The sequence below is a fragment of the Ostrinia nubilalis genome, chromosome 21 (assembly GCF_963855985.1).
Source record: "Ostrinia nubilalis chromosome 21, ilOstNubi1.1, whole genome shotgun sequence".
NCBI lineage: Eukaryota > Metazoa > Arthropoda > Insecta > Lepidoptera > Crambidae > Ostrinia > Ostrinia nubilalis.
This window is the reverse complement of record NC_087108.1, coordinates 11,651,187-11,668,988: the sequence shown is the minus strand read 5'-3', so window position 1 is coordinate 11,668,988 and position 17,802 is coordinate 11,651,187. Positions and strand designations below refer to the sequence as shown.

Here is a 17,802-nt window from a genome sequence, read left to right as displayed (position 1 = left end):
CCGGGGGGCAGAGTGGGGTGTGGGACTCCCGAGGCCTTAAAAAGGGCCGTTACATCTTATAATAATGACGGTATACCTACCCACAAAAACTCCCGTATCGTTCCGTCATCGATCCAGTAATCTTCCATCACATAACCCAAGCAACCCAATACTTCCCATCTCCAAGCCTTCGTAACCGCAACCCGACTACGGGCAAGGGCGCAACGCGTGCGCGCGCACAACTCTTTTACGTAACTGCGTTATGTTCTGTTATTGTAGTTGTACCTACGGACTTTTCCAGAGCATAATAAATATGCAAATAGTTTTTTGGTTTTGCATTTTCTTTTTGCTGTTTAGCAAAGAGATGTCCAATGCTGGACAGGCTTTTTAAGTTTTTAGTATGATTTGGCACGTGACAGAATCTATAAATTATACATCTGTCTCAATGAAGGTCTAAGGTTCAAGTTTAATATCATATTCAAGATGTAATATAGCCTCAAATAGGAATCCAAACCGGCACTTATAAAATAGGTCGACTCGCATTTACCTGTTTGGTTATTCCATTCGCTGTGTAAATATTTTCTTTTTCAGGCAGAAAAAGCCGATTGTTCTGTTATCGGTTGCCATTTGGAAATCAGCTTTTGTTTGCTGGTTACATTAGCAAGATCATCCTAAATTATAATTGAATCAAAAACTGTTCCATTAATGTATGCATAAATATGATGCTGACAAAGGTGACTGAATTTCTTCCGCCGCTTTTTTTCTGCACCAGGCGATATTTTGTCCCGAAGTAGTGGTAGTTATATACTATAGTATATCGGAATAAGTGACCTAAAAAGGACCTACAAAGAATTTAATTTGAATATGTTGTCTCCATTAGTTTCTTGGAGAGGTACACCTTCCTTTATTTATTTCTAATGTTACCCAACTATTCTTTCCTGCAGAGCTATTAACGTCAATTCTAATGTCACCTTTTCTTCCCACAGGGCTACACTCAGACCTTTCCCTCACGTCTTTAGACGGGGAGGAGGGCGAGACCCTCCGACGGGGGGCCCTCGCCGCGGCTTGCGCGGACGCCGTCGCCGCCTACGCCACTCTGGAAGGTTCTAGAGTGAGAGACTCCATCGCGGCACACGCCAGAAGGGCACTGGAGCGAGAGAGACAGATCGATGAGAAGAACGACGTCATCGCGGAACTGTCTTCTAAGGTAAGCTTTTTTTAGTTAGTTCAGGCAAAGGAATAAAATCATACAGCCTATCCTACTTGTTGCCGCGGCCTACGCCACTCTGGAAGGCTCAAGAGTGAGAGACTCCATCGCGGCTCATGCCAGAAGGTCACTGGAGCGAGAGAGACAGATCGATGAGAAGAACGACGTCATCGCAGAACTGTCTTCTAAGGTGAGCTTTTTTTAGTTAGTTCAGGCAAAGGAATAAAATCATACAGCCTATCCTACTTTTTGCCGCGGCCTACGCCACTCTGGAGGGTTCTAGAGTGAGAGACTCCATCGCGGGTCATGCCAGAAGCACAGAATACATAATAGTAGCAACAGAAATTGCACTCCTTTGTGTAGGATCAGATGCCGACATTTTAACGGTAATAATAATAATGCAAAATATCCAACGCACATTGTGCATTCGAAATCGCACCTTACTGCTACGCTCACAAGAGCGCATTTTTTTTGTGTTAAGAATTGATCTACGTCACCGCTCAAGCGTCAGGGTTGTATGAGCAAAGAAAAATAAATAAAAACTTAATTTTAAGAAGCATTTGTTGTATTTACGATTAGAAAACTTTAATCTAGTGGAGTTTGTATAATCGTACCATCTCTAAAGTACCTATTAATAAACTTCAGTGTTGCGATAATTCGAAATTAAACAAACAGTTTTAAAAGGTGTAGTGTCGGAAAATAGACACGGTGAAGTAAAGTTAATGTTTTAATTAGCTAAAACAATTTTTTTGCTATAGTTTTTTGTCATAAGTATTTCAAAATAATTTATTATTTAAAAAGTGTAGTTTTTTTTATTATTTAAATCACTACAGTTAATTATTATTCCTAAATAATACAATTTTTCATTAAAGAAAAATAACAGTGCTGTTGGAACAATAAACCTTGATTGCGACTATGATCGACCGAGCGTGTATAGATACGCGTGTGCAAACAGGCGCGTGGCGGCCCGGACTGATTTGCAACTTGAAGTTGTCGCGCGCTGTAGGTAATTATCTCGGCCGGCATAGGCGAGTGACGGAGGCCTGCCAGAAGGTCACTGGAGCGAGAGAGACAGATCGATGAGAAGAACGACGTCATCGCGGAACTGTCTTCTAAAGTAAGCTTTTTTTAGTTAGTTCAGGCAAAGGAATAAAATCATACAGCCTATCCTACTTGTTGCCGCGGCCTACGCCACTCTGGAAGGCTCAAGAGTGAGAGACTCCATCGCGGCTCATGCCAGAAGGTCACTGGAGCGAGAGAGACAGATCGATGAGAAGAACGACGTCATCGCAGAACTGTCTTCTAAGGTGAGCTTTTTTTAGTTAGTTCAGGCAAAGGAATAAAATCATAGAGCCTATCCTACTTCTTGCCGCGAACGTATAGGCTGTCTACGCCACTCTGGAAGGTTCTAGAGTGAGAGACTCCATCGCGGCACACGCCAGAAGAGCACTTGAGCGAGAGAGACAGATCGATGAGAAAAACGACATCATCGCGGAACTGTCTTCTAAGGTAAGCTTTTTTTAGACAGTTCAGGCAAAGGAATAAAATCATACAGCCTATCCTACTTCTTGCCGCGGCCTACGCCTCTCTGGAAGGTTCTAGAGTGAGAGACTCCATCGCGGCGCACGCCAGAAGGGCACTGGAGCGAGAGAGACAGATCGATGAGAAGAACGACGTCATCGCGGAACTGTCTTCTAAGGTAAGCTTTTTTTTGTTAGTTCAGGCAAAGGAATAAAATCATACAGCCTATCCTACTTGTTGCCGCGGCCTACGCCACTCTGGAAGGCTCAAGAGTGAGAGACTCCATCGCGGCGCACGCCAGAAGGGCACTGGAGCGAGAGAGACAGATCGATGAGAAGAACGACGTCATCGCGGAACTGTCTTCTAAGGTAAGCTTTTTTTAGTTAGTTCAGGCAAAGGAATAAAATCATAGAGCCTATCCTACTTCCCGCCGCCTACGCCACTCTGGAGGGCTCTAGAGTGAGAGACTCCATCGTGGCGCACGCCAGAAGGGCGTTGGAGCGAGAGAGACAGATCGATGAGAAGAACGACGTCATCGCGGAACTGTCTTCTAAGGTAAGCTTTTTATTTTCGGCGTTTTAGGCAAAAGAATAAAATCATAAAGCTTATCCCATTTCTCGTCGCCATTCCCCAAAACTTGAGAGACTCAGATACAGACGAAAAGTCACTATGGAGCGATTTTTTAGCAGTGTAATTGGGCAAAAGAATGCAATATTTTTAACCGTCAGAACTACAGTTAAACAAACTGATAATAATTTCTTTTCAACAAATATAATTACTACTGCAGCATCTCTTCCGACGTTTTTATTATCATAGTTTTTAACACCACTAACAAACTTTTTGTCAAGCAAAAAATTTTTGTAATATTAATAAGCGATTCGAGGCATGTTCGCTCCATTGCAGATCGGATCTGGATTCTTCGGGTGAGATTGTGATCACGAAGCATAATCAATATAGAAATATGTAACATTAATTCTGCAATACGCAATATCTTCTGAAAAAATGTTTTTCTTGCTTGTAATAACACCGTTACGCAGTAACTGGTTTGTTTCGTTAGATCTGTATCTCGCGTGATCGGTTTGATGCTAACTGAGAGATAAATATCCATTATGGATACGGAAAACACTGTTAAATTGGCAAAACCTGTTTCAGTAACAAAATATTTTTTTCTTGAAATACAGTTCTGAGCTAGGCCGTTATGCTCTAACTGGCTACGAGATATAACGTCGTTGTTTATAAAAAGCTATCTCTACATTTCGTGATGGAGCGTAAAGGTCTGCGCAGACGAAGGACTAGTCCGCAGAGGACAAACATCCCTGAATCGTAAAAAATACGTCCGCCAAGAAATTACCACTACCTACAGACCATACATAGATCACAGAAACTAAAGGGAGATGTGACAAGGGGGTGGGGTGGTGTCGCAGCAATGCCAAAAACAGAACAAATTGCTCGTGACAGCAATGATGACAGCAGCGACGTTATAATGTAAACAGTTTACATTGCTTGCGTACTTAGTACTCAAGATTATTCGAACGTTGAGATACCGCAGTGGATAATGAGCACATATTTTGATTACTCTGTGTATGTGAATTTCCAATGCAACACTGAGTTTAGAACTCAGCGATTAATTGGCATCTCTCTATATCTCTATGTTTCGGACTTAACGCACACGGTGTTAATTTTGTTTGTTTCATAGATTACGCAGAATTCATTTCGCTGTATGCGTTGCTACTCGTCACGTTAGTTCTATTTTTTTCTAAAATTCCTGAACTTTTGTCCAGTCTGGTCCCTCGATGTCCTCGGTTATTCAGGGGACTTTTTGAACGGGATACTGTTTGTCCTCCGTGTACGTTTCTAATATCTAAAATTGACGACAAAATAGTAGATAAATCGTGCAGTCTGCGCAGGTCTTTACTCTTTATCCGAAACAAACTATTTAGGTGCTACACCAACGCGTTCGGATTGCAACTGACGGTAGTTCGACACGCGGTAAATTCAATCTGAATACCGTTGTGAAAGGGTTGTCACTTGTCAAGCTTGTAGGAGCTATGGTGCCTTTTTTAGAGAGAGAAAGAGAGACGAGGCAAGTAGTAGGTGGCAGGACTTTGTTTTAAACTGATCCACTGCTGGACAACGATCCTCCCTCATGGATTTACCGGTCCTGCGCTTGCCTGCATACAGGTGCTTCCCGAAACCTTCAAAAGATCATCGGTCCAACAAGTGAGGCCTCCCACTACCACCATCCACCACCTACACTGCGTTTTTTTTTTCAGTCTAAAGCTAACTTTTTGACCCAAATATTAAATTTCCTAATGAAATGTGGCAACACATGATTAATAAACGCTACAGCCTAAGCTTATCAATCTAAGATGGCAACCCTATCTCGATCATTACGCCAAATCGATTTATCATCGATAATTCTCCGAGTTGCGGTGTGCGCAAACGCAATGGTATTACGCGGGCTGTTCAGGTTAATATTCACTTAGCGGTGCGCTCGGTTACCGGATTATTGTATTAGTTGGACTGATGGCACATCAAGCTGCACCGTAGAGTCTTATGTCGATTGTGATAGGTGTGATTTTGCTATGAAATGTGCTGTCGATTGTATATAGAGTTGTATTAGTAATGTTTTGAGAGATTTTTTTAAACTTGCAGTTAGAGATGGGCAAACAAAAGGATTTGATTGTAAAAGTGTGAAAAACTGAAGTGAATGTTTTTTTCATTTTCACCCATTTTCTGTACCAAATTGTTACCCTAAAGAAGAACAGTTCTGAACTCGTCTACTGGTCATATTTCAAATACATCTACACTAATATTAAAAAGACGAAATATTAGATTTTTTGTTTATTTATTAATAGATGCAGTTACAGTTTAAACTGAATAGGCTCCAAAACTACTGGACCGATTCTAAAAAATCGTTCACCATTATAAACCTACATTATTTCTGATGAACATAGGCAGTACGGAGTTCGCCGTGACAGCTAGTTACACTATAATAATTATTATTTGATTATCAGCTCCTTATAGGTTTCTTATTACACCGCCACGAAACCTTAAGATCCGGCTTGCTTTCGTTACACCACGGATCCGGATAATCCGTAATCCGAGCCTTCCGGAACACGCGCTAATAAGATGAGGGTAATAACATAAACTGATTAACACGTCGACACAAAGAAGAAAAAGCTACTTATCTTTCTCACGGTTCGACGGCTCAGAGCGTTAAAACACTTTATTTCGTAGCCAAGGTTTGAAAAGTATTTGAGAATTATTTACTTATCATATTTTAAACGTTTATATTCCCCATTTCATCAATCCGAAAATTATTATTTCTTCCATGTTCAGCAGTGGACGTCCTGTGGAAATGATGATGGTGATGATGATTTCCAATTTCCGTATGCCCTTCTCCTAGCTAGGTTCAATTTCTCACTATTCTATACCAAAATTACCAAAAGTTTTCAAATTAGGGCGTAACTATAGTAAGCTCCTGTGTAGCCAGGATCTACATCTTGACCGCCAATAAACATTCAACCAACGAAGATCTTTGGGTCAGGAAAACCTAAAATAGATATCTAAAACTTTCCTAAATTATAGAATGGTTTAGGCCCCATTGTTCTACTAATCTATTTATCAATGAGTCACCAATCCCACACAGTGCCCACGCTGGTAGCTTTTGTGGTTATCCTACAGATCTGGTCTGGGCGAATTGACCTCAACCCTTTATGGTTGTGAAACAATAAAGCGATGTTTATGGCCCATAGTCGCATAAGGCAGGATCTGTATAGTAGTTTGCATGACGTCAGTTTGAATCAGTATTCAAGATTAAATGTGTTTGGACTACATACTAACTATTAAGCACTATTTTGCACAAAATTCAATAGTTTTTTTTTGGGTATTTTATTTCTTATACTTAATAAACAAAAGACTGGCAAAATTAAGTATGTAATTGTTTTCTTACCTCACTTAAACAGCCCATGTGACAAGTGGGTGTAAATATAAAAATTGAATTAAAATTTGTAATCATTTTAATCCATAAGTCCTCGTCGAATTTTAATTTCTCTCGACCGACGGTAAATCGTAACCATTTTCACTGCAAAATAATAAGTCAATATGTAACTTGTATGTTTTATGGGTGTACCTACTCAGTCAAAGATCTAATATAGATTCAATTAACTTCAAAACAATATGCTTGTACAGCCAATGCTCACGTGAAATTAAGCAAGATGTTAAAAGAACCTAGTTTTTTTACAATTACTATTACTGAAATTCGTTTTTAACGAAGGGCCAATGGACTAGAAAATAAAAACAATATTGCTCATTGTTAAAGGTCAGGCTAGATTAGCAATCAGATTGTATCTTGAGATCAAAGAAATAATAATTAATAATAAGCTGAAAATATAATTTGAAGGTTGCCTAAAGTCAGGGCCACACTTGTGTCATGCCAAGTGACGCACTAAACGCGAACGAAAGAGTAAGGTGACTATCCTGAGATCTTAGTGTGAGTTAACATCAAACGTCGTCACCAGTGAGCGGGTAAAAAATGATATTTTTAAATGTATGACGGATTGTACAACGCCCCTAGCGGAAACTTTCTAGAACTAAAAAATTTCTTATATTTGTAAACTCACACTAAGCCCTCTGAATGTGTTAATGTTTTGCCTTCTGTTCAACCCTTTTTATGCGCACTAAATACCCAAGTACCTCTAAAAAAAAAAAGCTCACACAAGCCGTGTAAAAAAGCTAAATAAGAGGAAAAAAGTTAACTATCAAAGAGATCGGTTACACGCATCACCTCCTTCTTTATAATGATCTGCAAGCTTTAACCCTTTTTTCATTAATGAGTCATGAGACTTCAGGTCTCATAATCTTTTAATCTTCTTTTTTTAATCTTTTTAATAAATAGCTGATTTATTATAGGTAGGTACCTGAAGTCTGATCCATTAGCTTAGCACTTCACATTAGCATTTTTTTTAAATTGATTATGATGGTTATTAAGTAACAATAAAAATATTTTTACTGACTACTTACACAGCGTTTAAAACCATTCGTCAAATGCAATCGTTTTGAGTTTAGTAGCTACATTCATTGGCGTATCTAGGGTTTTTTTCAAGGCGCCTGGGCCCCTGACATACCATGTCATGACATGAGTTACTACTATCAACTATCATATTCAAATCGGTAGCCCAACATCCTGGGAGGGCACCAGATTATTCTAAGGGGGCGTTCGAAACTTCATAGGGGACCCCTACCTATTAGTAAACATCCTTGGGGCACCAGACCATTCTTGGGCGTCCAAAACTACGTATGGGACCTCTTCCTATTAAATCAACAATATTGATTTGTTAAAACATAGCACGTGTCCATAAATTAACTAGCTCCTACTAATTTTCTAGACGAAAATATGAATCACGAAGTATTTGACGTCAGAGTGTAGCAATCTGGGCGTAAGATCTCCGTGACCCGGCGAGCGGTCGGCGACCGCAGGATCACGTCCTCAGAAAGTGCCTACGTCAGCTAACTGCGGCAATAAGTGCTGGTAAATTAATCAAATACAGTTTAGTGCTCTTTCAGCGATACCTATGTACTAGGGTTGTTCAAAAAGTAATGAGAATGGGATATTTCTAGCCATTACAAAAATCTGAAAAAAAAAAGAGTAGGTAGCTTAATTTTTCACTAGTAAAGAAAACAGATTCTAGTGATGAATTAAGCTACCTACACAATTTTTTCCAGATATTTGTGATGGCTAGAAATATCCCATTCTCATTACTTTTTGAACACCCCTCGTGCCTAGTTGCCGATGTTGTAAGGATATTTTCAGACAGTTAGGTACCAGTATTTTTCTGAATTTCAGTCATTGTTTGATGTCCTTCTTTTTTATACCCATGACAATGTTGATCCTCGCGCACAAGATTTCTTTCCACCGAAGGCTTCGTGCGTGAGTATTAAAAAATTAGCAATCTCTACCAACCTACATATTTTAATGTACAGTCGCGGAATGAAAAGGTTCGTCACCTTAGTGTCGGTTTTCGCTTGCACTAGGTACTGTAAGAGTCAAACCTGCCAACATAACAGTGCAAGAAACAGTGCTGCTAACATTTAAATAAATATGACGTTTGCTAACGAATAAGGTTTTGCTTGTTTATTTTTCTATACCATCAGTGCAATGCAATGATGACATTGACCAATTGCCAATAGTTTTTTTTATTTAATAGAAATAATAATGGCAGGTTGAACCAACAAGCAGTGGGTCTAGACAAAGTGCAAATTATAATCGCAAACCAGTCGATAAGTGGTCGAAAAGCCCCTTTTTTGTATGGAGTTTTGACGGATTCGATTTTCGATTCGATCAAAAAGTGCGTTTTGTCTAGGGGGGCAGATTTTAGTTTATCCATCATAATAATCTTCTTGACAAGATAAATCGTCAAACGACTTTGATCTGAATAATTTTGAACTTTACTGACGAACAGTATAAGATTATTTTCTCTAACTCGAGATTATTCTGTAACATAGTTTCAAAAGGTAATATGTGTTCGCGATTCGTTGAAGGAATCAATTTGAAAACTGACGAACCTTTTCATTCCGTGACTGTACATACAAAACTGCTAACAAAAAGTATGTACATGTACGTAAATAAATCCACAAAAAAACCATAGCTTAACTTCTACAATATTAGCCAATTCTGCTTACTTTTCATTGTCAAATATTATTAATCATACAAAGGCATTACTCATGGCCTTGCCAATCATGAAACCTTGAAGTTCCTAAGTCAAATATAATAGATACCGGAAAACTACATAACCCTATTTATCTGCATGAAATATGTATCTAGGTATGAGATCGAAGCATATCAAATAAAGCATCAAACATTGATTGATATAATTTTTAATACTAATTAAACGAGTTATCAAATACTCGTACGAGTAATACTTAGTTTAAATATTTCTTTTTTACGTTTGATTTGACATCAAAACTACTAACCAACTTTTTTTTCATGTGTAAAAATATTTCGCGCCATTTTCAGCTGTCAAAACTCCAACTTTTTCTGACAAAGGAATCACCTTATTCAGCCTTGTTAAGCTTGAAAGTGGCAACCTTGTGTTTATAATCTGTGGCCACCATTTCTGTCTCGAAGGCCAAGTTTGTATTGTAGCTTTTTTTAAAGTAAACTAAATGGGAACGCCTGAAATGCTGACGTAAAAAGAGCCCTTGGGCCTACTTTGACTTCATTAATATAAAAAGAGGCCAAGGAAATCAGTTAAGGGCTATTCTTAGTTGTCAGCTAAAAATATGGCAACCTAGATACTTTTATTTATGGTAAAGAATGTAAAATGCTTCCATCCAATGAAAAAGAAGACGCTAAAGCAGTGGTAGGGTTAATACTGGGACATGTAAAAGTGCTTTTTTAAAGCCTAATTGCAGAAATAAATTAGATTTATGAGTTTTTTTTAGTTTTTAACTATCACTTTGAAGATTGATAACTCACTGCAGAAATATTATGTGTCAATTCTATTTCATGATATTAGCATTATTGTAATTAAATCCAACTCATCAGACATTATTAACGAATTAACATAATTTTCTCATGTTTTAATGCGTTAATTACAGAAATAAATCATCCCTGATGAGTGGATTTATTTATACTTTAGGCTGCATGGTTGCGTACACTAATTTGTACTTCGTTAATTATGGAACATGATCAATAATACTTAATTTTACGCTATGGGTTTTTATTGGTGTATCTATGGTTGATTTCTTCGGCCCTTTTGATGCGAAAAACCGGTTTTAATAAATCAATTATTAATTAATCCTACTAATTGAAACTCTCTTGATCACAATAACACTTTAGAGTAGCTCTTGAGAGCAGATATGATCTATGATGGAAGATTTTTTTCCGTCGGCAAATGCAAGAAGTTGCATACCCATATTACCCATTGCCTAGAAGGGCGGAACCTACACCCACTAAAACTCGACAGTGTCACGATGTCCTCCGGAGCCCAATCAAACGGAGCCGCGAGTTATTGTTCTAGCCTGGACAATACTGGACATTTGTCCGCGGCTCCGTCTGAAATCTATGATAACCCTAGCTTGCCCTCTAGCCTGGAAGCCCTTTGGGTTGTGTGTATTAGGAACATTAAATATTATGTATTATTATTGTAGGTATGTGTTATTGTTATACACGCAGGAAAAGTACCTCTACAAATAAATACAGTTCCTAACTGTTCACCGTGATAATTAGAGACCAATCAAGCCGCTTTAATCAAGCTTAAACGTTTCCAATTAACGAAAGAAACCTCTTCAAGCGCTAATTTTCACAAATCTGATCTTCGCTCGACCTTGTACGAAACAATGGACTGGCAAATGCTAAAAAAGAAAGTGGCACATCGCGTGTCATACGCACATCAGCCGGGTAATGTGGGAATTTGCCTTAATGCATAAATTAATGCGTGGATTAGCCGCGGAAAAATAATGGTATGCACTTATTAATTGTTGGACAATGACTGCGACAGTCTTCGATTTCTGCAGTCATTATCGCTTCAATCGTTATGTAAAATTGTCGTAGTCTTCAAATAAAGGTTTATTTAATCCTCGTCTGTATTCACTTTCAGATAAACCCTAAGTTCATCATCCTTTTACAAAACTCTAGCTAGAAGATCACTTCAAAATGTGTAAGGTTTTTGTTTAGGACTTGGTAGAGAATTCTCTGTTTCTGTAAAGTTTATGTGCTCAAGTTTTTGTTTTATTTCCCTACCCTACACATTTATGTAGAGTCAAAATCATATCAACTAATTTTTGGGATTCCGCAGACGATGAACTTCCTCAATGGATTGAGAATTAACAACTTTTAAATGAGTTATAGTAAAGTTAACTGTTGCTTAAAGGTAACTGCGTGTTGCCAGTGATGGTATACGGATCTGAGACGTGGTCGCTTACTATGGGCCTCATAAGAAGGCTCAAGGTCACCCAAAGGGCGATGGAGCGGGCTATGCTCGGAGTTTCCCTGCGTGATCGAATCAGAAATGAGGAGATCCGCAGGAGAACCAAAGTAACCGACATAGCTCGCAGAATTGCTAAAATCAAGTGGCAGTGGGCGGGGCACATAGCTCGTAGAGACGATGGCCGTTGGGGCAGGAAAGTTCTCGAGTGGCGACCACGGGCTGGAAGACGTAGCGTGGTCAGGCCTCCTACTAGGTGGACCGACGATCTGGTAAAGGTCGCGGGAAGAGCCTGGATGCGGGCAGCGCAGGACCGTTCATTGTGGAAAACCTTGGGGGAGGCCTTTGTCCAGCAGTGGACGTCATTTGGCTGAAACGAACGAACGAACGAAAGTTAACTACCTAAACTTTCTGTGGCTCCGTCCCAAAGTCATAAGCGGGCTTTTTTAGCACTAGTTTTCACCCACAACTCTTACAATCCAACAGTTGGATTCCAACTCTAACTCTTTCCATTTTCTTTTCCAGCTGTCCGTTGCCGAGGTGGAGCTCCGTGCTGCGGCTGAGGAGCGAGACAAGCTCCTCAATGACGCCAACTACAACAGCCTCCAGAACGACGAGGCGGTCACGCGGGCCAGGCAGGAGCGCGACGAGGCCATCGAGAGGAAGAAGGCTGCTGAGGTAAGAAGAAACCCATTTTCATTTATCCATTTCAGCCAATGGAATGCCAATGAAGAAAAAATAAGTCTCCCATGGAACGCCACAGCATGATAGAGCACGAAAAAGGAGAGGTTCTTTCAACCAGCCGCTACCAGCATTCTTCTTGGAGTTGTTGATCTAACGAGACGATATCGAGTCTCCCATTCGAGAACTCTTTACTCTACCTTTCTTCGGTTTTCCTGCTGCCACTAGAAAAGAGGGCGTGGTAGATCATATCGTGAAGTGCAGGTCCGTAGTCTTAGTTTCTTTTAGAACCTAAGGCGTCATCCGATAAGTGGCCTCTTGACAAAGGCCTCCCCAAGGATATCCACAAAGACCGGTCTTACGCCGCCCGCATCCAGGCACCACCGCCTGCCCACACTATATCTTCCGGCTCGTAGTCTCGAAAACTTTTCTGCCGCCCATCGCCACTAGATTTTAGCGATTCAGCGGGCTATATCAGTCACTTTGGTTCTCCTGCGGAACTCAGGGAGGCCCCATTGTATCTACGATAGAAAGAAGATGAAGATTTTTAAATAAGAAAGGGATGTAAGGTGGAATTTCAACACAACTGTGCTTGCGTTCCAGGTGGCCCTGGCGAAGACAAGAGTGGAGCTGATGCAGGCCAACAGCCAGCTGTACGAGGCCGTGCGGCAGAAGGTCGACCTCGGCCAACAGTTAGAGCAGTGGCAGGTGCGTAGTCTTAACCATCACCTGTTTTACTCTTATTATAATGTAACCTGTATCATTTGACACTCACAGTTTCAGTCTATACTCTGAATCAGATTTCAGCCTGTAATTGGTTTCAACCAATCAAAAACCTGAATTTGTGCTTGAATTTTTTTGTAATAATACTGGCCTTGCTTATTAAGATTGAAAGCTGCAATGTGAAACCCCTTAGTGAAAATATTGAAAGTTTTAATTATTTCTATGCTAGAATTTGAACAGTCAAGTATGAGGTTACAATCAGGGAAAGATTCATGCCTGTGATTGATTCTAAATTTTTAAATTAGACTAGAATCTGTATTTGAGTTTGAATCAAGTTCTAGGGTTCGTTTTTTAGAGTTACGTCTTTGAATATATTCAGGATCTGTATGAACACTGTGTATTCCAGATGGACATGCAAGAGCTGATCGACGAGCAGATGAAGCACAAGCTGACGTCACAAGAGAAGCGGCGCAAGCTGCCGGAGCCGACGCCGCCGACGCGCACGTCGCGACTCCTCGGATTTTTTCAGCGGTGATCTGTTGCGCGCCCCTCCTGGCCCGCCCCTCCCCCCAACACGACCCGGCCACTGTCAGCACAGCGATCCTGTTTTTAATTTTGTACAAAAGAGGTTATAACAACGCCGTAGCGCCCGTCACGGCCGCCATCTTGCTCCAAACCGACGCCGTCACCGCCGTAACGAGCGTCGGCCACGTCCTCATTTTACTTTTCAAACCGTGTGATGTGTACACCTTTGCAGTGATAGCTAGTATTTTAATTAGAACGTTTATTGTTAGTGTACGTGTAATTCTTGGATTCTTACTGTACTTATGTAGCGACACTTTCTGATGTTTTATTGGGCATTTTTTGTGAAATTATACAACTTATTGGTACACGTTCTTGGATCGGTTAGGGCGGATTTGGTACAACAGATGTTATGTGGACTGATACAGCCAAGAGTATCTGAAGGTCCAGTTTACAAGTTTAAAACGAATTTAAATAGCGATACGAATGAGAAACGAAATAATATAATTCATACTTAGTTCTTTGCAGACACCATAGTGTTAATTACATGGAAAAATCATTAACTTTTTCACTTATCTATAATTGGTTTGAGTAAAATAAAAATCATTAACAATAACAGGAAAGATGTTCAAAATAACGATTCCGCCATTTTTAAAAACTCAGAATGCCAAAATGACAACTGCCTGCTTTTCTTATTTTAAACAAGGAATCACTAATTAATATCTTTATTAATAACATGCTGTTATAAATACCATCTCTGCTTCTAACCAATCCATTGCTTTTTGAAACTACTTTCTGTAAATACACAAGTATAATATAAGTAAATGAGATTATACATTAATGTATAGTTTAACGTCACTCTAAGTGAAATGGTGCACCATAGTTCTAGACTAGATTAAAAATAACAGAAGAAAGTTTTGAATAGCCATATTATTTACCATAAAACGCGAAATGAACATGATCTGCTACAATTTTAGTACCTAATACATAAATAATGTTGTAGTAATTGTATTTTTCAATAGAATAATTCATAATTTAATCAATTTTTTCGCAATATTTAATGTCAAGTTTGTACTGTGCCTTAATAGTACCTGGCCTTAATCGTGCCTTTCGGAGTCAATTGTACTTAATTTTTATTTAACTGGATCAACATTGAAAATTGTTGCATTTTTAAAGTAAAATATAATGTAATTATTAGCTGGTAACATTATTTTTATTATGGAACTTAGTAGTCTAATTGGAACCATTATACCTAGAAAAGTGCCTCTAAAACTATTATCTACATTTAGTAAAGACATTCTTGTGGCCCATTAACTTTTTACAAACACTAAAACTCCAAAACTCCGAAAAACTAACCTACCCGCAACATGAACCTTTCTCCAACCGATTTTCAGCTTTGCGCCTTCAGTGCAAGGTTGGAAATCAATTGTCATTTATGGTAGGGTGGAATGTTGCCACTTGAGAAAAAGAATATCCTTACTAAAACTTAAAAGTACAGTTGAAATAAATAAATGTATTAATTACTCGCCACAGTGCCTTCTTACCATTGTACTTAATACATTATACATTTGTTTTACTGGGTAATACAATAAATTGTTTTGACAAGCCTTTGCCTTTGAGATTTTTCTCAAAATAGGAAGTAAAAGGCATTCACAATAGACGAATTAAATCGTCGACTGATGAATGTAATAGAACGACTCCCTAAGACAAGATACAATGTATTATCATACAACTATCTACGATCACTTCGATTAAAATAAGGGTAGCTTTATATGACCCGGCGAACTTCGTACCTATGTTCATCAGAAATAATTCAGGATTTGAATAGTGAATTTTTGTTTCAAATCGGTCCTGTAATTTCGGAGCCTATTCATTATATAAAACAATCAAATCTTTCCTCTAATATTAGTGTAGACATGTCTGGTCTTAGGGCAGAGGATAGGTGGCGATATGGCTTGATAAATAATTTTTATTGTAATGCTCATAATATACAAAATGTATTATGATTTCACTTATCTACCAGGGAAATTTTATTACTACTTATTTTACACTTGTGCCTTAATTTCTAACTGTTAAAGCTCAATATTGAATATTTACTAACAATACTTACTAATGTTCATATCTACAATGGCAATACTGCAATATTGTTAGTGTTACTACTTAAATAAATTATACAATTATCATGGGAAATAAATACGGCACAGACAAATTAATTTCATTAATAAAAATATTTTAATTCATTTAATTTTCCAATATTATATGTATAAATATAAGAGAAAGACATATTTTTTATTAATTTATTGTTAAGACTGAAACTAATTAAATTACTTATTGATTTTTTTAAAGTATTAATTCTACAGATTTCTGCTGAGTTTCTTTCAATTATTGAATTTAACATGTTTGTTAATTTAATCATAATGTTTTAAGACATTAATGTTTTAAATACTTTGTCAAAATATATTTTAAACATTAACTATATTATGCCTCATCAATAGAATATTATGAATAATTTAATAAATGACAATAGCAGAATATCATTTTGTACTAAAAAATAATAATTTACTATTCTGTAAGCACAAAAGTGTATGTTCTACGGCGAGTATTCTTCTTAGTCATTCCATGTATTATCTGGGTTCTATTATATTTTAAAATATATTGCATATAAGTTAATGCATGTACCTTTTGTGTGTATATTTGCTATGTACTTACAAAGTATAATATTTGTCCACTCGCTATTGCACTAAATGTTTAAAACAGTCATGGAAATGAAATGAAATCATGCTCAAAACTTCATTAAAACTTGAGCATAAACTCAACCCTGTGATTGGTTTAATTCAAATATTTAGAACAACCGCAGGATAAAACAACCCTGAGTTTAGTTTTATAAATTGAGTATCCTTTCATATGGAGCCTCTATCTTAATTTTTCACACTTTTGGTTATTTATTAACGATAATCTAATGATTATAAATTTTATTAGGAAGGTAAGTACATTTAAAACTATGTACCTATTTTAAAAAGATGACACAAGACAAGTACCAACATTTTAATGGCACTTAAAACATTTCTAAAGAGTGCCTGTGTCTGTGAAATAAACATTAATTACGTAAGTATATTTCAATATTGTGCAATATAAAACTTTAGTATTTATTTTAAGAAATATGTACTTAATAATAGAGCCCAGAAATATTATCATTTTAATTCCTAACATTGTCTCTGTATTGTTAAGTGCGAGTGTACTTAAAGCACCCTTTTAAGTACTTAATTATTGTAATTTAAAGTGTAAGATCTATTATGACTAGCTACTTACATTAAAATAATTTGTTTGTGGAAATAATAAATAAAAGATGAATTTTATTGATGCATTTTAATTCATAATTCTAGCCTTAAAAGCTGCGCATACCTCGAATACCTTTTCCTGAAAATAGCAAGTACCTAGTCTATAATGGACAGTATTAAATTTAAGGCCGGGTAGCAGAGAAAATGGCGAAAATGAGGTTTTCATTTTTCATTTTTGAGGTACTAAACAGTAAAATTAAAGGCTAAGATTTTTATTGGGCATAGTTGAGGATATTTTCTAGGGCTATTAACGGATGGAAACACGATTTGATGAAGTTGACTCGATAGAATAAATTCCCAAAGTTACCTCTATTCGTTTTCTAATTATGGTTTTATTTTTAAAATAAGCGATTTGAGATTCTAAATCTTTTACTAAACTAAAGTTCAGAAATAACTTGAGGGCTTTTAACGGATGGAATTTTTATATTGCGTCTTATTTAGTTACTATGTTAAAAAATGTGGAAAAAATCGTCCATGACGGCTTGGACAATCTCAATCAGTCGCGCGGTGGCGCTTACGGAGGACGGACGCGTGTCAGTATTTTGGACGTGACAGTTCGCGATTTGTCAATATTTTTGACAATGATGACTTTGATGAGTCACAGTATAATAATATCAGTGTTACTGGAGAAAGCTAAAATATTTGATAATTAAGAATTATCAATTTTGTCTACCTATTGAAATTTAAATCGTTCGCATCCTTTTAAACGAAGACTCTACTCATGATACATAGTAAATTCCTTAAATATGAGACAAAACCAATGAGTTAAAATTACATATTAATAGTACCTACATACAATCGTCTTACACTTATTAGAAGAGCACACTGATACAAATAAATAATAAAAAATTAGGTCAGAGGGTCAAATATAGGGGCAGCTGCACGTCACTGAAAGACGATT

The 17,802-nt window shown here is 37.7% G+C and overlaps 1 protein-coding gene across 1 annotated transcript in view; it reads left to right on the top strand.

Moving 5' to 3' along the window:
* The window catches only part of LOC135082495 (bicaudal D-related protein homolog), a 189,961-nt gene extending 173,042 nt beyond the window's left edge, over positions 1-16,919 (top strand). Inside the window, exons 6-15 of the mRNA XM_063977291.1 lie at positions 966-1,186; positions 1,233-1,376; positions 2,350-2,493; positions 2,570-2,695; positions 2,742-2,885; positions 2,932-3,075; positions 3,122-3,262; positions 12,163-12,315; positions 12,922-13,026; positions 13,448-16,919. Of these exons, the coding sequence (XP_063833361.1) occupies positions 966-1,186; positions 1,233-1,376; positions 2,350-2,493; positions 2,570-2,695; positions 2,742-2,885; positions 2,932-3,075; positions 3,122-3,262; positions 12,163-12,315; positions 12,922-13,026; positions 13,448-13,576 (1,451 nt within the window). The 3' untranslated portion in view covers positions 13,577-16,919. The remainder of the gene's footprint in view (positions 1-965; positions 1,187-1,232; positions 1,377-2,349; positions 2,494-2,569; positions 2,696-2,741; positions 2,886-2,931; positions 3,076-3,121; positions 3,263-12,162; positions 12,316-12,921; positions 13,027-13,447) is intronic.
* The last annotated feature ends 883 nt before the right edge of the window (positions 16,920-17,802 follow it).